This window comes from Ipomoea nil, unplaced genomic scaffold (genome assembly GCF_001879475.1).
Source record: "Ipomoea nil cultivar Tokyo-kokei standard unplaced genomic scaffold, Asagao_1.1 scaffold0143, whole genome shotgun sequence".
Taxonomy (NCBI): Eukaryota; Viridiplantae; Streptophyta; class Magnoliopsida; order Solanales; family Convolvulaceae; genus Ipomoea; species Ipomoea nil.
Window position 1 is genome coordinate 970,607 of NW_017616571.1, and position 24,572 is coordinate 995,178.

Here is a 24,572-nt window from a genome sequence, read left to right on the forward strand (position 1 = left end):
ATTGAGAATGAGCAATAGTCGAGGGACCATTTTGGGAAAAAACTCTTATAATAATATAGTAAAAATTAACTTACAAACTTCTTTAGAAGTTTTCATGCATTGATAAAATTCTTATGTCTAAACTTGTTCAATTAGAGCCAGCGAGATGTCAGCATTGTCATTCGTTAGAAAATAATCCTACCGTTTTATAGTCCAGGTGTAATTGTATTTATGATCAACAATTTTGTAGTTAGGTTGCGCAGGCCTGACAATGATGTAAGAACAATTTTGTCCGATAAAAAAATAATAGTATAATATTTGTAAAGTAATGTACAATAATTGTACCATTATAAAAATACATACAAAAAATATTAATACCATAACGACCTAAATCATACCAATAATGCAAAATGTATAATTGAAATATTAAGTTTTTTTTTTTCCGATCTAAATAATCAAAAGAAGATTAATTAAAAAAAAAAAAAAACTTAACCTAAATATGTTTTTTTTTTTTTTTTTAAATGCATAAAAATCAAATGATTTTTAAAGTTCTTGATTTATAATCTTTGATGCTTAACTTTGAATGTTATGTATTTAGTCAAACTAATTATTTGAACAAAGTTTATGTTAAATTTTATATTATATATATTTTAAATATATTTTAACATATTCGTAGTATATGTTTAACAATTATGACAACTCTAATTGGAATGTGGTTCGAAACTAAGACTTTTCTTATAGAAATTAATGTGTAAGTTAAATTAATATATATTTTAAATATATTTTAACATATTCGTAGTATATGTTTAACAATTATGCCAACTCTAATTGTGATGTGGTTCGAAACTAAGACTTTTCTTATAGAAATTAATGTGTAAGTTAAAATAATAAATAGTTAACGGAATATTCCGTTACTAAAGTTTATGCTAACGGAATTTAGGTTATTTAATGGAAGAAAATAATATAATAGAGGGTAAATAAGAAAAATCAATAAAAAATACTAAAATAAAAATAATATGAACCATTCATTTTAAGAAATAATAGTATAATATAAATCATTCATTTTAAGAAACAATAGGACCGACATTTTTTTTTCCAGTTAAGGGCCTAATATTATTGGCTCTTATTAAAATTGTAAATTGTATAGATTGTAGATTTATAATAACATAATTTTTTCCCGTATATCGTGTGGGTGAATTACTAGTATCATTAAATAGCTAGATCGACCACTTATAGGCTGAACCTATTGTAAGAGCTATAGGTTCGGTCCATGAGTTTTCTTTCTTGCTTCCTCAATTGACCCAATCGCAAGTTGGCTCCTTTCCATTTTCGACATATATGCTTTCGAGTATTTGATGTATTTTGGTTCACATCTCATAAAATGCAAAATATACTCCACATGACTTTATGAGGCAATAATGAGTTTTCACAATGGAGTGAAACATGACCTGTCTTGCATCACCCTATCGTCGTGTATATTCAGCTATTTGCTTTTGGAAATAAACCAGATTCTAAAATGTCTGCAACTTCACATCATACCAAAAAAAGCCTAAAATAGGACAATCCAGCCAAGCCAATCAGACAACTAACTAGATGATTGCCCGCATGAGCAGAGTAGTTGGTCACATGGTGAAGTTTGGGAGCAATGATTCAGGATTGAGTCTCACTAGCAACAGTGTAGGAGTAACCTCCCAAAGCAAGGGGGTTCCTTGTACACAGTAAGCAAAGATCTAACATCTATGTTCAGAGGAGTTTTCATGATTTACATCCTCCAGATGTTCTGTCGGGCCGGGTGTGAGAGGTCATTGGGGTTGAGGATTCAACCTTTTGGGAACGACAATTAACTAGATAATCACAATGTTTTAAATTCGACTCTTCGTGAGAACAACGTTCTATTGACCTTTTTTATTTGAACTAGTCAACTATGTGCAAACTAAGTTGGTTTACCTTCATGTGCTTCTTTGTCAGCTAAAATCACGGGGCGGACATTTGTACATCAAACGAAAAATGCCTAAAATGCAAGATGGTTTTACAAACGACCACAAAATATCCTTGCTTGGTGTTTTCTCATTGTCAATATCTGAATGCAAATTCTCATTCTTTTGTCCACTCAACATTGTAATTTTCCACAAAATGACAATGTGAATACAACAATTATTCTCTAATCCTAGAAAAGATTCATGAATGCAACAACCAAACCCAAACTGAAGAAGATGATGATGATGCTCCCACTGGGAGTTGGGGTTGAACCTCCATTGATTACTTTGTCCTCTGCAGAAAAACAAACACAAGAAGTATTAGTGTATAGACCTGGAAATCCTAAAGTAAATCAATAGGTAGCAAGAAAATTTGATTTGGATTTAGCAAATTAGGGGATGTACAAGAGCTAGCTATAGCTGATTGCCTCAAACCAAGAATGTCAATAGACAGTTCCCGGCCCACGAGGAGTCGAGCTTGAAAACTTGTTACCAAACCATTTGTTCGACCAACTTGGCTGGGGTTTGAGGCCTTAAGTAGACCGAGTGATATATAGAGGTCGGGTTAAATAATCCCAATAAGAAGGTAAGTCTAGTGAGTAAACATGTCAATAAAACCTCAAGATCACATCTAAAACACCAGAAATTAAGCAAAACTTACTGCATTCACTTATATGGCAAATGCATTTGAGACCAACTCCACAATTCCCATAAGGCTTCCTGCACTCATCACACGGATTGGGCACATGAACATCAAAGGAAATCCTTGTTCCTAACCCAACAACTTCCTCATTTTCTGCTAATCTTGTTCTGTACACTCTTCTGTAGTGTGTGCAGCCCAGTTGTTTAGGGTGAAAATCCTTCCCCATCTCCCCCACATCATCAACCACCAAGCATGAAGAAGAATAAGGATTCTCTGCGCAGAACACTGAATGAGAATCTTTGAAGGGTTTAAGGTTTCTGCAACTATGTAACAGTGGTGATTCAGTGGATGTTGTCTGGTTTGAACAGTTGAAGAGAAGCAGGGAGTTTGGTTCAAGGGGTGAAGGGAATCCGGCGGATAAGTGGTGGGGAGATAGAAACTGGGAAGAAGTGGAGCATGAAGAGTGGGGAAGAGTTAAGAGCTTGGATTTGTAATCAATGGCAGAAACCTGGAAAAGCCCGATTGTTGTTCTCATGTAAAGAGTGTTGGATTTGCAGAGGAGTAGGTTGTTCAAGGAAGATGAGTGTGTTGAGTTGAGAGGATGAGGCTTAAGAAAGGGTGCTTGGATTCTTGTTTTTCCACAGTAACTTACCACTGGATCTTCTTGGGAGATGGATGTAGCAGAAAATGGAAAGCTTATCAGTGACAGACAGATCAGGAGAAAATGATGAACTTTCTTCATAGTCTGCATTTTCCTCCTTGTTGAATGAATTTTGATTCTATCTTTAAGCCCCATAATCCTTGCTTAATAGTCGTTGGAGGAGATAAATCACAAGTCTTTTAATTAATCTTTATCGTTAACTCTGTCTATAAGGAATTCACTTGGGGAGCCCAATTTCCATTCTAGTGAGCGAAGGATCCAAATTCTAGCCTGGAGAGCCCTAACTCTAAGCCCCAAAATCGTTGCCTAATAGTAGTTGGAGGAGGTAAATCACCGGTCTTTCAATTAGTCTTTGTCGTTAACTCTGCCCACAAGGGATTCATCTCTACATTTCTGGCTTTCTACTAACTTGGAAAGCCCAATCTCCAATCTATTGAGTCCAAGGGTCTAAATTCTAACCTGGGAAATCCTGATTCTAAGATGTTGGTGGGAATTGAACCCTCACCCTATCGCTGAAGTGTTGATTTTAGGTCAGGTGGTCAACCACTTAAATGGATGTTTTTCACTATGGAGAACATTTGGGGGGAATCTTGATGATTTTGATGAGATGGGGATGAAAAAGTTAAAAACTTTTTTTTTTTTTTTTTTTTTTTTAAAAACAGAAAGGTAAGATTAGAGAATCTTTTTACATCTTTTCTTTTCTGCTGCTCTACTGTGTTTTATTTATTTATTTATTTATTTTTGTTATTTACAACCAAAAAAAAAAATAAAATCTCCCATCTTTTTCAACTTTTTCTTCATCTTTTTACTGGATTATAAAATCCCATTTGGCAGACAAAGTTAGATGAATAGACCAGTTTGATTAAGCAACATAGATAGCTATCTCCATATTGGGAAAACCAGATTAGGACAGGCAACAAAAGTCTAAGGTGATTACATACTTTGTTATCTCAACCTCAGATCAATCAATGAATCCAATCATTCACTGACATATTTTATGATGTTTGAGTGAAGAAATACATATGTCCACACACTTCTTAGCACAATAGAGTACATGCATGCCATCCATAATTTCTAAAATGCAAAAAGGGAAAGGAAATAATGAAACACATCTCATAGAACTCATTCATAGAGAGACTGATAAAACATAAATGTTATATCATCATCATCATTATCATTATCGTCTTCTTCGACGTCCAGTGATTATATTGCTTAAGCTGCAGGAGGCTTGACAGCAACAGCTGGGAAATCAAGAAGCACAGCCTTCTCTATTGCAGACGAGAAAGAAGCCGAAAACTCGACGTGGTTTGGATGGCTAACAAAGGCAGTGTGGTCTTCTTTGCTATTAAATGTCATCAAGAAAGCATGAGTGAAGCCTTGCCTAAGCATTTCATGGCTCTCTTTGTCTTCCCCCCTGCAAAAAAAACCAATAATTTTCAAGCTTTTGCAGTTCTGGCAAACCGATTGTCAGCAGATCAAGCGCTTACCAATATATCAAAAGTTATAACTAGTAAAGAATGCGCAACTTTATAGCTTTTACCATTACACCAAAAGCTATAGCTAATAGCGAAGACACAACTTTATAGCACGTACCACTAGCCAAAAGCTATATCTTGCAGCAAAAACGCAACTTTATAGCACTTACCACTGGTCAAAAGCTATAGCTAATAACGAAGACGCAACTTTATAACACTTACCACTAGCAAAAAGCTGCATCTAGCAGCGAAAATGCAACTTCATAGCACTTACCACTGGTCAAAAGCTATAACTAATAGTGAAGACGCAACTTTATAACACTTACCACTAGCCAAAAGCTGCATCTAGCAGCGAAAACGCAACTTTATAGCGCTTATCACTACGCCAAAAGCTATAGCTAATAGTGAAGACGCAACTTTATAGCACTTACCACCAGCCAAAAGCTATATCTAGCAGCGAAAGCACAACTTTATAGGGCTTACCACTAGCCAAAAGTTATAGCTAATAACGAAGGTGTAACTTTATTTCATTCTACTTGCAAGTAGAAACTCAGTACCACATTTTAATGACAGGATACTGGACTCGATCCAGCACTGAAAACTAACATTATTCTTGAAGAAATGAAGATTACCAGACAAAGGACTTGACAATGTCCATCTCTGAAACAAGCTTCTCCATCCCTTTCAGAATGTCTTCCACCACAACCCCATCCTTGAACTTGACAAGAACCAAATGCTTGAACTCACTAGCCATGCCCACCCTGCAAACAACAATGGAATAATAATCTGCAGAGAAAATGGTTCACCACAGCCACCCTTTATATTATTGCAGGTTCTTGGTTAGTTGTGTCACACCACCCCTATATTTGTAGGATCAGTGTCACCAAAGGAAATATAATGTGTGAGGGCATTAGTATTAGGAAAGGTACAGATGCATGGGGACATAGTTCCACTAACCACGAATTTTTCAGGGCTCCACCATAATACTTCCCCTGTCAGGACACCATTGTCTTAAACTTTTGCCTTTTCCCAAACCAAATTTAAAAAATAAAAATAAAAACATGCAAAAACAGTAAAAGTCATTTTAAACCATTGTTCTTGGACTTTGGGCTTATGAAATGAGTAGTTTTTTAATTAAATCTGATCTATACACAGTAATATTTATTTAAAACACTGCACACACTGTTACCATTATTATCATTAATTTTTGAACAAAATAGAGGGGGAAACCCTAACGATGGAGCCCTACAAATTAAACTATTCCAAAAACTTCAAACTTGAGGCCCATCCAACTGATCCTCCAAAAAGGATGCTCTGAAACCCGAACCACCCAGTCATTCTCAGCATACTGAACTAGTAAGCTAAGTCTCCGTCATTCTAATACAAATGTGTTGATAGAAAAATTGTTTTGTTCTCGAGAGAAATATGTAATTACTATCTGAGGATGTGGACTGGTTAAACCTCGCCCTTGTAACTTTAGCTGTCAAAAGATCACAAAGAAATAGATAAACGAATCATAGCTTACCTTCAAATAAATAATGTCAATAAATCCCTGTCACCAGAAGTTAAACTTGTAACTATTAATTCTAACCCATATAAGGAAAGATTAATTTAGAAATTGATCAGAAAGTGGGGTCTGAATCTAATTTATAGATATGTTAGAGATAGGTCATGTTCAGTTTAGGGCAACATGAATGTCATGGGAATAACCTTTTTTCCCCTATCTCTCTAGATGTGGAATTAAGTGGAAAGAAACTAACTTTTTCTTGCAAATGGAGCCTAGCTAGGCTACCTTTTCTTTCTTTAGCTGCAAAGTCAGAAATCTATGTTTATTTGCTGGACCTTTTTTCTCCATGTCCCTCCCATGTGCCATGATTTGTACCTGCAGTATAATTGAACCTTGATTAGTGAAAGACTCAACATCACTACCTTTCAACTCCACCCTCTCTTTCAATCATAGCCGATCATCTTTAGATCTAATGGTTCTGAGCAAAAACCTCAACTTTTAGCCAGAAAACTCTGCAATCACTATCAAACAAAGGTGAGCATGAGATAAACTCAACTCATGCATAGTAACACATATATCAACGAAAAAAATCACACTAGAAAATCCCTCTGCAGGTATAACGTAACCCTTAATTGACTGCTGGAAAAATCCACAACTGCTATCAAAGCTTGTGAATCGCATTAGAAAATCATTGTGCAGGTATGACCCTTAACTGACTGCCAGAAAAATCCACAACTACTATTTAAACTTGTGTACAAAATAAACTCTACTTATATATAATAACTCATAAATCACACAAAAAGAAATAAACTGCACTAAGAAACCATCGACTATTATAAATGAAGGTTTTTTTTTTTTAAGATTTAAGATTGCTTCATTAACCAAAATCAAGGATAAAATCAATAGATGAGTCTCCACTCAATCACACCCCAAGTAATTGTACTGTTTTTTTTTTTTTTTTTTTTTTTTTTTTTTTTTTTTTGGGGTGAAAACCAAGTTATTGTACTGTAAATGAAGGGTTAAATTATGGTGAAAGGAGAACAAAATTGGAGTCAAAAAGAGGCCCATTGAGTGGAGACAGGGCCATGCCGACAGAATGGACACCAACCCGTGCAGATGCACGTGCAGGCTCTGAATTATTCTTCGCAACAGTCCACCAACTCGATGGCCCAATTGGAGTACTGAACCACTGCATAGTTTAATCAATTTCATGTTCCACTATTTCCTCCTACTTTCCTCAAAATCAATCAATGTTTTTTTACCCAATCCCTAAGGAAAAAATGATTTACTATTGTAATTTTTTTGGCATACAAGAACATAAGAATCCATCTCAAAACATTTTGGGGTGTTTGGTAAATAGTTATTAGCTGATTGGGTTAGTAGATTTACCTAATTGATAATCTTAGTTGATTGTAGAAAAGTGTTTGGTAAATTAGCTGTTAGCTAATAGCTGATTACATGCAAAATGACTTTCTCAAAAAGCTAATAAAAAATATGATTTGAGTAGTTTTTTGAATTTTAGCATTTTTGTGAAATAAGCTGTTACAAAAAGCTAATTAATCAAACACTCATATTAGTTATTTAACCAAATTAAACAATTAATAGTGATCAAACATGTCAAAATTAACTGATAAACTAACTATTTTATCAAACATGGTCATTATTAAAACTCTGCTTGTACTTATGTTAATAAAGTACAAGATTCAAAAGTACATTCAGTTTTTCCATAACGTTTCAAATGGTGTAAGTTACGTGGACAAGTTGCTAGGGGGGCAAATTATGCCGTGCAACTGTGTGCGCCATGTATGGTGTACACGATTGCAAAATTGATGTCGTTTTGATGTCCGACTTTAAAAAAAAAAATTATTTTTGATTGTCGTATCGGCGTTATGCTATGCAGAATTAATGAACTATATATCCAGAATTAATGAACTATACATCCAGAATTAGTGAATTATATATCCACACCGGTTACTGGTATTCTGTTTTGGCTTATGGTAGTTCGCTGCGTCTGTGTATTCAAAATGAATGAACTATATATTCATAATTAATAAACTATATAAATTCAGAATTAGTGAACTATATATCCAGAATTAATGAACTATATATCCAGAATTAGTGAACTATGTATCCAGAATTAATAAACTATATATCCAGAATTAATGAACTATATATCCACATCGAAAATGGTAGAAATCTCGTCGATTGGAGTTTAAAAAAAGAAAATTGATTGGTGGAGTTAAACGGTACCACTAACAGCACCGTTACTCCACCATAGTAAAACGACGTCGTTCACAATGCATGGTGCACACGGTTGCACAGCATAACGATTGTTGCAAGGGTGTGTGGATAATTTTTTGGCCTGGTTCTAAGATTATGGTATAATGTCATATTGGTTTAGCAAGGGGTTGTGTAGTTAAACTTGAAGAATTCTTCTACATACTAAATTGGTCTTTTTGGGAAATTAAATGTCACATTTTTCTTTTAAATTTGAGTACCTATCATTGATGTTTTCATTTAGCTGAGAGTAGCGCTGTTAACGAACCGAACAAAAATAACGGAGGTTGTTCGTGTTCGTTTGTTAAGGTTTTTGGAGTGTTTGTGTTCGTGATCGTTTGTTAAGGTTTTTGAAAATCCTGTTCGTGTTCATTTGTTAAGCATTCATTAGTGTCTGTTAACATTCGCGAACACGTTCACAAACGTATTCGTTTAACATTAACGAATACGTTCACGAACATGTTCATTCACGTTCGTGAATGCTTAATAACCAAACATATGAACATGTTCATGATCATATATAATTCGTTTGTGAAAAAAAATTATATAAGTTCATGAAAAATAACCAAACAAGCAACACAACTACAAAGAGAATACAAACAAATATTAAACGAACACAAAGAAGCTTGTTCACGAACATTATTAAACGAACACTAAACGAGCTTGTTCGCGAACATTATTAAACAAACAGAAACGAGCTTGTTCACGATCTCTTAGCAAACGAGCTTACAATTGTTCAGACTCTGTTCGTTTATAAACCGAACTCTAAATTTTGTTTGTTAATATTCGTTTACCTTAATAAACGAACGCTTACCGAACACGAATACGAGTAGTTTACCGAAAGCTCTGTTCGCTAACACCCTTAGTTGAGAGCTAGCGAGAGTCATTTGTTGCGCAAATTATGCTGTGAAAACGTGTTCACCATGCGCATGGTGAACACGGGGGTAGATCCATAATTTCTATGCTGTAGATTCATAATTTTATTTTTCATTTGTTGTTAATGACGTTTCTCTATTCGCAATCGCATTATTTTGTCTTCCCTGTATAGAAATTATGAATCTACAGTATAAATGTTATGAATCTACAACTTATAAATTATGAATCAATCTTGTGTACATCTTAAAAATTATGGATCTATCTCGTGTTTACCATGCACATAGTGAACATGGTTCACAGCATAACTATTGCATTTGTTGGCGTCCGGCCAAAAAGTAGACGTTGAGCAGTCGTTGGAATTAGTACAGAAGAAGTAGCTGGAGTACATGGCTAAACAAGAGGAGATGGAGAATAATATATATATATATATATATATCAGGGTGGTAAAAATCGGTCTAGGCGCCCGCCTAGGCCCCGTCGCCTAGGCGCCCGCCTAGGCCCCGTCGCCTAGGCGCCCGCCTAGGCCCCGTCGCCTAGGCGCCTCTAGACCGTGGCGATTTCCCCCCTAAGCGCCCGCCTAGGTTATCGGCCGCCTAGGCGTCTGCCTAACGCCTAACTCGGCCGATTTGGCCGCCTAGCGTTTAAGTTAGTCGAGTTAACTCGTCCATTTCGGTCGAGTTAACTCGATCGGCTCGGCCAATTTATTATTATTATATATATGTGTGTGCGCGCGCGCATACATATATATAATATAACATATATATACACTTGTAGACTAGTTTGATACTTTGAATCTTTCGATGATTGAAGTATTTGAGTATTTCATATTTGAGTATTTTTAATTTTTAATATTGTTTTAATTTTTTTTTTTTTTGAAAACCATTGTTTTGATGTTATGACTTATGAATTATCATTAATTCATTTATTTGGATGTGTTATTTGATTAAATGTTGAAATCAACCTCATTAAAATTGTCAAACTGTAAGTTTACCACTGTTTTTTTGGCGCCCGCCTAGCGGCGCCTAGATTCCGCCTAGACCACTTAGGCGTTAGGCGCTGTCCGGGCGCCTAGCGCCTACTGCAACCATGATATATATATATATATATATATATATATATATATATATATCTACTATACTAATAAGAGGCCAAGAGAGTTAGGCCTATAATGGGTAGAAAAATGGGCGGTCACATTTTTTAATCAAATGAATGGCTCAGATTGATCAGATTTTAATTTTTTCTTAAGATTTCCTAATTTATCCTTAATAAATATGATTTTCCGTTAACTTTTCCGTTAAATATTATCTTTTTCGTTAATTTCTGTTAGTTCGCCGTTAACTTACTCATTGAATTCAATAAGAAAGGTCTTAGGTTCGAACCACATCCGAATCAAAGTTGGCATAATTAGTACTCTATTTTACTCTTATTAAATTAATAAATAATAATTTAGTAGCTACAACAAAAAATAATACATATGCATTTCTTTAATTTAGAATTATGTGTCTACAATGTCTTTATTCAAAAAAATTATTCATTATCAATAAATTAAATAAGAAAAATAATTTCATTAGTTATATTGTATTTATTTTTCTCCAATATAAAAATTCTTTACATTCAAATTCATCAATTGATTATATTCGCTACATTGTCCCTACAATGTCTTTATTAAAAAAAAAAATTATTCATTATCAATAAATTAGTTAAGAGAAATAATTTTATTAGTTATATTGTCTTTATATTTCTCCAATGTACAAATTCATCAATTGATTATATTCACTACATTGCCTATTATCTTTTTTGTGCACTATTTTTTAATTAAATATCAAAGTTATAATACAAAATAGTGCTATATATTTATTTACCAAGTATACTAATAAGAGGCCAAGAGAGTTAGGCCTATAATGGGTAGAAAAATGGCGGTCAAATTTTTTAATCAAATGAATGGCTCAGATTGATCAGATTTTAATTTTTCCTTAAGATTTCCTAATTTATCCTTAATAAATATGATTTTCCGTTAAATATTATCTTTTCCGTTAATTTCTGTTAGTTCGCCGTTAACTTACTCATTGAATTCAATAAGAAAGGTCTTAGGTTCGAACCACATCCCAATCAAAGTTGGCATAATTAGTACTCTATTTTACTCTTATTAAATTAATATAAATAATAATTTAGTAGCTACAACAAAAAATAATACATATGCATTTCTTTAATTTAGAATTATGTGTCTACAATGTCTTTATTCAAAAAAATTATTCATTATCAATAAATTAAATAAGAAAAATAATTTCATTAGTTATATTGTATTTATTTTTCTCCAATATAAAAATTCTTTACATTCAAATTCATCAATTGATTATATTCGCTACATTGTCCCTACAATGTCTTTATTAAAAAAAAATTATTCATTATCAATAAATTAGTTAAGAGAAATAATTTTATTAGTTATATTGTCTTTATATTTCTCCAATGTACAAATTCATCAATTGATTATATTCACTACATTGTCTATTATCTTTTTTGTGCACTATTTTTTAATTAAATATCAAAGTTATAATACAAAATAGTGCTATATATTTATTTACCAAGTATACTAATAAGAGGCCAAGAGAGTTAGGCCTATAATGGGTAGAAAAAATGGCGGTCAAATTTTTTAATCAAATGAATGGCTCAGATTGATCAGATTTTAATTTTTCCTTAAGATTTCCTAATTTATCCTTAATAAATATGATTTTCCGTTAAATATTATCTTTTCCGTTAATTTCTGTTAGTTCGCCGTTAACTTACTCATTGAATTCAATAAGAAAGGTCTTAGGTTCGAACCACATCCCAATCAAAGTTGGCATAATTAGTACTCTATTTTACTCTTATTAAATTAATATAAATAATAATTTAGTAGCTACAACAAAAAATAATACATATGCATTTCTTTAATTTAGAATTATGTGTCTACAATGTCTTTATTCAAAAAAATTATTCATTATCAATAAATTAAATAAGAAAAATAATTTCATTAGTTATATTGTATTTATTTTTCTCCAATATAAAAATTCTTTACATTCAAATTCATTAATTGATTATATTCGCTACATTGTCCCTACAATGTCTTTATTAAAAAAAATTATTCATTATCAATAAATTAGTTAAGAGAAATAATTTTATTAGTTATATTGTCTTTATATTTCTCCAATGTACAAATTCATCAATTGATTATATTCACTACATTGTCTATTATCTTTTTTGTGCACTATTTTTTAATTAAATATCAAAGTTATAATACAAAATAGTGCTATATATTTATTTACCAAGTATTTTATTAATACGATGAAAAAATTAATAATAATAATAATAATAATAATAATAATAATAATAATAATAATAATAATAAAGACTATGTGATCTAATGGTACCCAGGTTGGACTTCTATTTGGTGGAAGGTTACAAGTTCGAGCCTCAGTGGAGGTGTTATTGGTTCTTTGTGTTTCAGTAGGTTGAGAAAGTATATGAACAGATACTACAATGTAATAGGGCCAGTCAATCATATTAACTACTAATATTAGTATATATTTAATATTTTATGCACTAATTTTTATTTTCTCTCCTTATGTCCCGTATTTGGTTTCAATCATACCTATAGAATTATTTCATTGACAATTATAATCAATCTTGACTATATTATCTTGCATTTGTAAACTTAGAATTGCCTATTTAAATACACAAATTTAACATTCAATTATCTATGCATGAACAATTCCAATATAATCTTACCTTGATATACTTTAAAGTACTTATTTAAAAAAAAACATTGGGCATTATCTCAATCGCGCAATGCGCGTACAAAACTAGTATATATAATAAGTGTGAATGAAGGTTGTACCCTTCATTTTTGTCCATTTTTTCCGTTAAATTTTTTTATACATTATGCTATAAAGGTTGTACTTTATAATATGTTGGACAGATATACCCCTACCATTATAACCTCCATTATCTTTTTAACTGTTGTTACTATGCACATGCATCCACCATATATTTTCTTATCTTCTTCAATAATAATAATATTTATACATTATAATTTGGAGTTATTTTATACAATATAAATATCAAATGTATAAAACTGTTTACATTATTATTATTATTATTATTATTATTATTATTATTATTATTATTATATTATTATTATTATTATTATTATTATTATTATTATTTATAATAATTTAAATATAAAAAATTTTAATATAAAATAATAATATTGGGCACCTATTTTTTGCGCATCGCGCATAAGAAAATACTAGTATATATATATATATATATATATATATATATATATATATATATAATTAGGTTCAGTTGCGATTGGCCGCCCCAGGTGCGGTTGTGCGGTGAGAGGAGAGCCATCCATTTTGTTTAGATCAACGTTCAGGATTACAGGATTACAGAAATTTTTTACGATTAAGAAGACGAGGAGACACGAGGAGACGCGAGAAGCGCAGACTCTCTCGCACCCACCCCAAGCGTCGCCAACTCGCTAGTTGCCAGACATTCTCAACGGTAAAAGTGGAGTCATCAAATTCATCAATAAAAGCTCAGAAGTTAGAAACAAACTCAATCTGCAAATCCACTTATCCACCATTCACCATCGACGACAATCAATTTCTCTGGCCCTAGCTGAGTATCTACAAATCCGCCTTCAAATACCATTTACCACCAGGCCTTCCGCAATCCACCTTCGCCTAATCACCATTCACTTCCACAAGCTCATAGCCTAATGCTCTAATTTGCAAAGGTATTTTTTGATTTCAAGTTTTACTGCCTAAGTGCTTAGTATGCAGTGAATTAGGAATTCAGGATTTGTGATATGTTTACTGTAATTAGAATTAGGATTTTTGACAAAATTTTTACTGTAATATTCAATTAAATGCAGTGATTTGTTCACTGTATTCAATTCAGGTGTTTTTTTTTTTTTTTTTTTTTTTGAGAATTCAATTCTGCGAATCCTAATTCAATTATGTGTATTAGGATTTGTAGATTGAATTGCTATTGTATTCAATCCTGATTTTGGATATTCTGTTTTACTTTTTACTCTAATTAGAATTAGAATTATTGTAGAATTAGAACCTAAGTATAAGACTTGTAATTAACATATTATACAATTGTTTACTTAATAAAAATAAATTTAAGTTGTTGCAGCAGGGGAAAGTATTGCATTCTCACAAGGAAATATTGCTTACTGTCAAACTAACCCTGAATAACTCAACTGATTCACAGGTGCTTTTGTTTTGTTTTTTTGTTTTTGTTTTTTTTGTTTTTTTTGTTTTTTTTGTTTTTTGTTGTTTTTTTTTTTTTTTTTGTTAATATCAATTTTATAATAATTTTTGTTAAGATTCTTGAGTTTGTTAAAGTTGCTGATTGCTACCCAATGGTTTCTATTGCTTATCTGATTCTATTGACTATACCCGTGACGGTAGCTTCTGCTAAAAGGAGTTTTTCAAAACTAAAATAATTGAAAACATACCTAAGATCTTCAATGTCACAAGAAAGATTAAATGGATTGGCAATATAGTGTATTGATAATGATATCTTAGACAATATTAGTCTTAAAGAGGTCATTGATGACTTTGCATCTAAGAAAGCTCATAGAAGCTTTAATTTTTGTCATAATTAGTTTTGTATTTGTAGTCGTATATGACATTTAAAATGTAAAAATTGTCAAACTTACATTGATTGTACTCGTATATGACATTTACAATTTAGTTATAAAAATTTATGTTAACTTCTAAATATCGTATTGGGGCCTTTTATTTTTTTTTTTAATTTTTTTTTTCACTTGCCCCGGGCCTATAAAACTATAGGACCGGCCCTGATTATGTACCTTCAATTTATTTATAGGTATATAATATTTTAAGAAGGTACATAATATGTTAAAAATAAATTTTTGCTTTTGTTCTCATAAATAAATTTAAGGTACATAATATGGTAATTGTAGTAGTTGAAATAGGTAAATAATTTAACTACTGATACATCATATGTTATGTTAAGTGTAATAGATATATAATTTATTAACTGAAAGTACATAATATTTTACAATCGTTATATTGTGGACCAGGGTCCACAATGCACTGTGGATCCGGTCCAATACACAGAATTCATGTTCAGAATACACATACACATAAATACGATATAATGAACATGAATTCTGTGCATTATGATCATGACTTTTGTGTATTATATAGCTGAGAACACATAAACACTTAACATAATACACAAAATTCATGTTCATAATGCATATAATTCATGTTCATTATATCGTGTTTATGTGTATTATGAACATGAATTCTGTGCATTATGAATAGAGCTGTCAATGCGGGCTGGCGGGGTGAGCTAAAAAGCCCGCTAAGAATACGGGCCTAGGTAGGGGCAGCTCGCCCCGCCCCCCTTAGGTCAACGGGCCCCGCCAAGCCCGCCTAATTTTTTTTTTGTTTTTTTTTTTTATACATCATGTGTGATTGTGTGAATTGTGATGTGTCCCTAAAATCTAAACTCTAATGTGACTATGTTAATAAATTAATTGCTATCTACTTAAAACACTTATTCTAATTTCTAAGTAAATAACATAAATTAGTTCATCACATGATTCACATCATGACAAGTTGACAACAATGACACCAAATCACCAATACACCATACAATCCAAAACATAAAAATTCAACATAATAGAGTCATAGAGAGTTAAAAATTACAAAAGTACAAAACATAAATACTTAACTACATAAGTTCATAAATTCATAAATCATAACATTCCAACATTCACATCTTCTACATCTTCATCTTCATTTTCATCATTGTCATCAACAAGATTAACAACATTTGAATCTTCAAATGATAAATTTGATGTTGAACTTGAACTTTCTTCAGTATCTACTTAAAAATTCAACATAATAGAGAGTTAAATATTAAATTACAATACACCAAAATATCAGCTACCTAAAATATAATAAAATATTTCATATTTTCATTATTTTGTAAACAAATATAATAACTTACCAATAGCATAGCCATGCAACCAATTTCTAGTGCAAATAAGTGCTTGCACTTTTTCAGGCAAAATACAACTCCTATACTTGGTGAGCACACGAGCACCAATAGAGAATGTCAACTCCGATGCAACAGTAGTAATTGGGATAGCCAAAACATCTCGTGCCATCAATGCAAGTGCAGGATATCTATGCATACGTTCTTTCCAATAATCCAAGATATTCAAATCCTCATAGTATGCATATTCAAGTTTTGGCTCCTCCAAATAAATTTTCAATTCTGACTTTCCAACAGTCTTAACAGTTTGACAATCATACTTTTTAATTGCCTACATTAGTTAGAACTTAAGAAATTAAAATTTAAAACATTAAACATGTTATCACAATCACAAATGCAGATATAGAAAATATATATAAATTGAAGTGTTAGAAACTTAGAACTTAAAATACTTACTTCAAATGCTCTTTTTCTTTGACTTTTACCTAAACTTTCACTTTGCATACTTGAAGATGTGACTTGAGAAAATCATGGTTGGGAAAGAGGTGGAGTAATAATATTCGCATAACCACTAAAAAGCTTGTTCAACTTTGTCTTCAAAAGTGAAATCATTTCTTTAAGTTTTTGGATCACTCTGAACCTCCCCATATAAATGCTCCAATGTTACAAGCTTTATCCTTAGATAAAAAATAGCTCCAAATGCAAGCACTAGGCTATATTCACTCCAATATTTATCAAATTTGTCAAATATCTTTTTACACATTCCACTTATCAAGACATCTTCGTTATCCAAGTTTTCTTTCAACATACTTTCAATCTTCCAAACTTGCATAAAATATAGATTTGAGGTAGGATAGGATGAACCGAAAATCAAATTTGTCACCTCATAAAATGGCTCAAGAAACTCACATATTTTCTCACATATTTTCCATTCTTTATTTGAAGGGCAAAATTTATATTGTCTATCATTCAATTGAAGAGAAGCAAATGCCCTTTTGTACTTAATAGCACTTTCCAACATTAAATATGTGGAGTTCCACCTAGTAACCACATCCAATTTCAAACCAATACTAGTATCAATGTTACCAACTGCACTTATACATTCTTCAAACTTTTCATCCTACCCTCGGAACCTTTCACATATTTGACAGACTCTCTAATTTTATGCAAAGTTGAATTAACCACTTTCAACCCCTCTTGTACAATGAGATTATTTAATATATGGGCTGAACAACGAATGTGAAAAAACTCTCCATGACACAACAAACTATCATGCAAAGCTAATTGCTCATTTAAAATGTTTTGCATACTATCAATGCATTATCTTATGTCAAAGAGAACACATTTCTTTCAATTCTCCAATCCTTCAAAAATTGAAATATTTTTGCAGATAATTCACATCCTGTGTGTGGTGGGGGCATCTTAGCAAAGCAAAGCATCTTGCTATTCAATTTCCAATTCACATCAACAAAGTGCCTAGTTAAGCAAATATATCTCTCAGTAGTGCATGCAGTCCATACATCATATAATTTAAACAAATTCTATTTTTGATATTTGCCAACACTTGTTTAAGCTTCTCTTTTTCTTGAAAATAGATCTTAGTAATGTCAGACACAAGTGTGTTTCTAGAGATACAAGGCACATCAGGATTCAAATACTTCTGCCATTTTCTAATACCATCATATTCAACAAATGCAAATGGTAAATCATGATTGATGACTGCAGAAGCTAATAACTCCCCTAGCAACATTTGGATCTACTTTCATATATTCAAGTTTGCCTTCATGATTAACAAACATTTTCCCAACATCATGAAACTTTAACATCCTACATGTTTCTTTGTGTCTCTTTAATGAAGAAGTTCTATATATTTCCCCCCAGCTTTAAATTCTTTTGAACAACCATTGTATTTTGCCCTTGGAATACCATCTTCACCACTTGAAAGCTTTGTAAAATAAGTCCACACATCAGAGGTAAGTTGTTTAGACTTACCTTTCTTTGTAGAACTATCCATTCTTGGCATTCCATCAACATCATCATCGGCAATGGTATGAGTAGTTTGGTTCGCATTAGTTTGGTTAAAAGACATGGAATTCATCACGAGCAATCTAAGCAGTACACTGTTTTTTTTTTTTAAACAAATCAGTACATTTTTTTAAACAAATCAGTAGTTCATAACTTCATATACAGTAGACCAGTAGTTAATATAAATTAGTAAATTAAAATAAAAATAAAATGGGGGTTGTAAATCTGTAAATTAGTTCATATAAAATAGTAGTTCAAATTTGTAAATCTGTAAATCAATAGTTCATATTATCATATAATCATATGTACATTTGTAATTTGTAAACAATAAAAATAAAATAAATTAAATGAAAGAAAAAGAAAAAAGGGGAAATAAATTACCTGAAGGATGGCTGCGTGGCTGGACTGCTGGAGCCTGGAGCCTGGATTGGTGGACTGGTCGGCAGGTCATCGGAATGCGTCTGTGTGGGCGGACTGGACGGCGGACGACGGACGAGGGCTGAAGGCTGGCTGTGCGGACGTCGGAGTGGCGGACGAGGATGAGTGCGTCTGTGCGGAACTTTGGACTGGACGGAGTTCATGCTAGTCGCTAGGGCTTTGAGGATGAGTGTTTCGTGTTTGAGCTTTTATTTTATTTAGGATTAGCGCCCCTTAGGCCTTACTCCTTAGCCTTAGCCGATTAGGATTTAGGATTTAAAAAAAAAAAAAAAAAAAGGTGGCCTATGCGGGGCGCGCAAAAAACCCGTTTTTAAAACGGGCTTCAAAAAGACGAGCCCACCCCGCCCTTTGGCGGGCGGGGCCGGAAAGCCCGGCGGGCTAAGCCCATTTTGACGGCTTTTATGAACATGAATTATGTACCTTATGAAGTCAAATTATGTGTATTGGACCAAGTTTCACAGTGCACTGGGAACCCTGGTACACGATATAAATTGTCAATATGGTAACTGCAGATATATAATTTGAATGTCGTTTTGGACGAGGGTCCACGTCCAAAATGCAATATGAACCGTGGTCCATGGTATAACAATTGATATGAGTTGGCAAATTATGGTCCACACAATATTATATGGACCATAACAAAAAGTACATTTTTAATATACTAAATGTACATTATTTTTGTACTGAATGTACATTATACAATATAATGTACACAAAGTACAAAAATAATGTACATTCCTTGAATACAATGTACATTATTTTTGTATTGAATGTATATTATTTTTGTATTGAATGTACATTATTTTTATACCTAATGTACATTATTTAACAGTATACAAAATATGGTCCATACAACTTATGTAGACCATGGTCCACACAATAATGATTGCCATGAGTTAAGCTAGGCCTATATTTTTATTGTTTGGTCCATCAAGTATTGAATCTTAACGGCACATTATATCGTGCACCACGGTGCATAATCGATTATGCACCGCGCATCAAAACGACGTCGTTTTGTTAAATGAAAAGAAACGGCATTCGTTTTCCGCCGTTCCGCACCCTTTCGCAAAAAAGTAAGTCTGTTATTCAGTTTCATTTTGTATACACTGCAGTTTCAGTTCGATATAACTACAGTTTCATTTTGATATAACTACAGTTTCATTCGATATTTATAGGCTCAAATATGTGAAAATGGTATTTAATTTTATTTTATATATACACTATAGTTTTATTAAAATACAACTACATGATCATTTTGATATAATTACAGCTGCATTGTACAATATACACTCAAATATGTGAAATGTTATTCAGTTTCATTTTATATACACTGCAGTTTCATTTCACCACAAATACAATACCGGTTTGATATAACTGCAGTTTCATTTGTCGTGAGGCAGTGTCGGTTTAGATATACTGTAGTGTCAGTTGGTGTTTAATACACCAAACAAGTGGACTCCGTTAACGATAATGGCGGGCCGTTTCTTTACTTAAAGAAACGACACCGTTTTTTACTGCGGTGCATGTGCACCGCGGTCTACGATATAACGACTGAATCTTAACTAGGCCAACTTGGTTCGGTCCAAATAGTAATTGGGTTGGTGGCAGATTGATATGCTCATTTGACACCAATCAAACAGAGGGAAATCTGAATGATAGATCTGGAAATATCTTATAAATAAATATCTCGAAAGACATTTTTTATAGAGTAAATTACCAAAATGGTCCCTCGACTATTGTAAAATTACCAATTTGATTCTCGATAATTTTTTTTATCTAATTAAGTCCTCGACTATGAAAATGTTAACCGTTTAGGTCCTCCGTTAGATCAGGGGTTAAAAGTCTGTTAAATTGGAGGGTATTAATGGAATTTCGCACATCTTCCCTAATTACTTCAATCGTTGGCCTATCTCTGCCAAATCTCTTTTAGTAGTCTTTCATTCAATTTCCGCCAAGGATTCCCATTCCTCCTCCGAAAATACAACCATCGACGTCGCTTCACTTGCACCATCTCGCATAAGACCATCCCGATCGCAATCGCAACCTGGAGCTTGGAGGGTTGCAATTGGTTTCTGGAGGTGAATCGCCAAACAGAGATGACAAATTCCTCCTTCTAGCGTTCGTTGCTCAACCTCCACCTTGCAATGCAATTTCTGGAAATATAAATCACTATCTAGCAGAAAATCTTCAAATTGACCACCGATCCCAGTTGGGAAGCCATCAAATACCATTATATGGTTCTCAACATTTTAGAACGAGAGAAAGAGGACTTTGGGAATACCGAAGCTTATGGAGCAATAGCTGACTGCTACACCGAGCTTGGTGATCTGGAGCGAGCTGCAAAGTACTACGATCAATATATTTCGAGGTTACAGTCAGATTGAGTAGTTTTCTTCTCTTTTTCCTCTTGGTAGTCTAATGTTAATTTGTTAGTAGCCACTGTTAGTTGGATGGAATTCTAAATCCCCCAAAAACTAATCTTTGTTTTCTATGCTCTGCTTTTCGTTTGCCTCCCACACTTGTCTGAATTAATTAATGATGTTTGCCAAAGTCTAAAAGAAAACTCTTTTTCTTTGTTTATTGACATTATCCAAATCAAAAGCTTATTAATGGTTTGTGGGTGGTGGCTCTAACTGTATTCCCTGTTTATTTGAAACAATGGATTAGAGGACTTTAAGCTTGGGATAAGAATTGAATTAGTTTCAGGACCTGAAGCCTTGTCGATGATTCTCCAAATTCCGGCGACCTAATCGTCACCGACAATTTTCAGTTCCGGCGGGCAGTGGTGGCAGAAGGCGGCGCAGTTGTGCTCCCTCTTCACCGGCAATCAATTGGAGCCCGAAAACGACAGCAGCTGCGGTCTCTGACAGCGGCCCCCGCGACACCCTCTCGTAGAGGTCGCCGCCATGGCAGAGCTTAGTGACCTTGACCACCGAATATCAATTTGAGTGTTTTGATATTTATTGGGCATTAGGATTTGTCAGGCTATTTTACTCAGGTGTTGGAATTTTAGGTTTGGGTTTGGGTTTGGATGTTGAAGAAGTTTGAAGAATTTAGTGTATGGATAAGGATAAATCTTCAGCCCGGGGTTTGGCACGAAGGAGTTTGGCCAACATCTGTTGGCGGCGCCGGTGAAGAGCTGGAGAATTCCATGCGAAATTTTATTAATATCTTTCCATTTAACGGACTTCTAACCCCTAGTATAACGGAGGATCAAAATGGTTAACATTTTCAAAGTCGGATGACTTAATTAGGTAAGAAAAATTGTCGAGGACCAAATTGGTAATTTTGTAATAGTCGAAGGACCATTTCGGTAATAAACTCTTTTTTACAAAACTAAGTATTTTTTTTTTCTTTGTCTGGAAATTGGAATGAGTATTTTCACTTGAATTCATTTTCCAGGGATAGCCCAACACTAAAAAGTTTAGAAAATATATAACTTGTTGAATAGGTAGCATGGGGTTAATTATAACGAATGTTCAATAAATTAAAAAAAAAAAGATTTTTTATACTCCATCTATCATATTTTGTTTATTATTTATTGGTCAAATTAACTATTTATTCTTAACTTTTTTTTAGTGTTTTCTTTTAATATTCATTTTTGACTTTTTGTACTTAATTATAATGTAGTTTCTAATTATATAAATTTTATATATTTTTACTACACTAAATTTTACACTCAATCGAACTATATACATAAAATGAGACAAAGAGAAAACAGTAAGTCAAACGACTAAAATAGGATTAAAAGAAATTTTTCTTAATATTTTGGCATTTCAATCTCTTACAGCACGCTTGGTTCACGAAATCAATTTTGGGAGTAATAGGAATGCTATTCCATAAAATTTCATAAGAAATGGAATAGGCACGAAATAGAATAGGAATTGTATTCTATTGTTTGGTTCGCGGAAGGAATATATAGACTTCAGAAATTATACTACAGTGTTTAGTTGGTTTAAGGAATAAAAATGACCCTTATAAAAATATGTGGTGGTGGTGGTGGCGGTTGTTGACATTGAAAATTTGATAAATATGATTATTTATCAATATTAATATATTTGAAATATTTTGGATAATATTGATATTATCTAATTTGTTAATTAGATAATATCAAAAGAGTTTGAACCTATCAAAACTCTTCTATCCTTCATAGGAGCTCTTATTTCTATGTAATCAAGACATATCCTAGGAAAAAGTCATAGAAATATCCTAAGCTTTGAAGCTTATTCATGGATCACAATAAAAATGTGATCCTGAAAGTAAAAAATGTGATCTTGAAAGTAAAAGTCCCTTCTCTAATCCAATCATGCATGTTGATCTAAACCTCCATTGAAGATCAAGCCATTTGAACCTAGAGGCCCTTCAAGAAGAACAAACTATATATACAAGCTCTTCTTTGAAGATCAAGCCACTTGAATTCCGGAGGCCCTTCAGTGGTGGAGTGTTCAAGGCATCCGAGGAGAATCAGAGGAGTTCAAGGCATCCGAGGAGAATCAGAGGACCATTCAGAGACTTGTACCCACACCGCATTGATACTTGACATGTAATCAGAATTTTGAATTTCTAAATATAATTCAATTTTCTTTGTTCACAGCGGTGGTGGCGGCATTGGTGGTGGTGGCGACGGTGGTGGCGGCAGTGGCGGTAATGAAATAGGAAATAAATTTAATTAGGGGTAAAATAAGATATATATATATATATATATATATATATATATATATATATATATAACCATGTATCTAAGGGTATTTTTGGCATTTGTAATATAAAAGCTATTCCCATAAGCATGTGAATAGCTAATACCAAGGCCCCCTAAGAATGGCTATTCCCCTTGCAAAGGGAATATGTCATTCCTGGGAATAGTATTCCCATGACATATTATTATTCATTTACAGCACGTTTTGTTCATGGAATGAATTTGGAGGGAATATGAATGCTATTCCGCAGGGAATGAAATAGGTAAGGAATAGAATATGAATTGTATTATGTTGTTTGGTTCGCTGAAGGAATAGACTTTAGTAATTGTATTCCACTGTTTGGTTTGTTAAAGGAATAGAAATGAAATAAATTGGTTTTAAAGACATAAATACCCTTATACAAAATAATAATAATAATAATAATAATAATAATAATAATAATAATAATATTATTATTATTATTATTATTATTATACAAATAAATATTTATATTTATATTTATTTTCCAACTTATCCCACATCGGTTGGAGAAGTAAGGAATGGAGCCTTGAGCCTCCTAAAAAGGAGTCTCAAGGCTCCATAATTTCAATTGCAATGCTCATTCGCTAGGCAAGCTTGCAATGTCCATCCGCTAGGCATGCAGATGAGCAGACTACTTAATTTAGGAGCTAAGGCTCCATAATTAAGGAGTCTTATACAGTTAATTTATATATATATATATATATATATATATATATATATATATATATATATATATATAATGTCAAGGGTGTTTTGAGAAAATATTTTTCTTTTTCCAAAATGGCAATTGCAAACGCTGCAAAATGTGTGTGTTTGTGTGTGTGTGTGTGTGTGTATATATATATATATATATATATATATATATATATATATAATTTAGTTAAATATATATATTTATTGATAGATTGATAGATAAAAATTATAAATAATTAAATATATACATTTATATAATACATTATATTTATTAAATA

General features: G+C 32.7%; 2 protein-coding genes across 3 annotated transcripts; both read right to left on the reverse strand.

The window, feature by feature from the left end:
- Positions 1 to 1,971: 1,971 nt before the first annotated feature.
- Positions 1,972 to 3,403, reverse strand: LOC109171621. Its single transcript, XM_019320679.1, has 2 exons — positions 2,617 to 3,403; positions 1,972 to 2,250 (listed from the first exon to the last, which is right to left on the reverse strand). Exons 1-2 carry the CDS (start codon positions 3,392 to 3,394, stop codon positions 2,147 to 2,149), a joined length of 882 nt encoding a protein of 293 aa, XP_019176224.1. The 5' UTR covers positions 3,395 to 3,403; the 3' UTR covers positions 1,972 to 2,146.
- A 746-nt stretch (positions 3,404 to 4,149) lies between these two features.
- LOC109171629 (stress-response A/B barrel domain-containing protein At5g22580) lies at positions 4,150 to 5,618 on the reverse strand. Of its 2 annotated transcripts, XM_019320699.1 has the most exons (3): positions 5,367 to 5,599; positions 4,458 to 4,673; positions 4,150 to 4,425 (listed from the first exon to the last, which is right to left on the reverse strand). In XM_019320699.1, exons 1-2 carry the CDS (start codon positions 5,486 to 5,488, stop codon positions 4,472 to 4,474), a joined length of 324 nt encoding a protein of 107 aa, XP_019176244.1. In that variant the 5' UTR covers positions 5,489 to 5,599; the 3' UTR covers positions 4,150 to 4,425; positions 4,458 to 4,471. The 2 variants fall into 2 exon arrangements, with proteins under 2 accessions (XP_019176244.1, XP_019176234.1); XM_019320689.1 differs by having other exon boundaries at positions 4,150 to 4,673; positions 5,367 to 5,618.
- Positions 5,619 to 24,572: the final 18,954 nt, after the last annotated feature.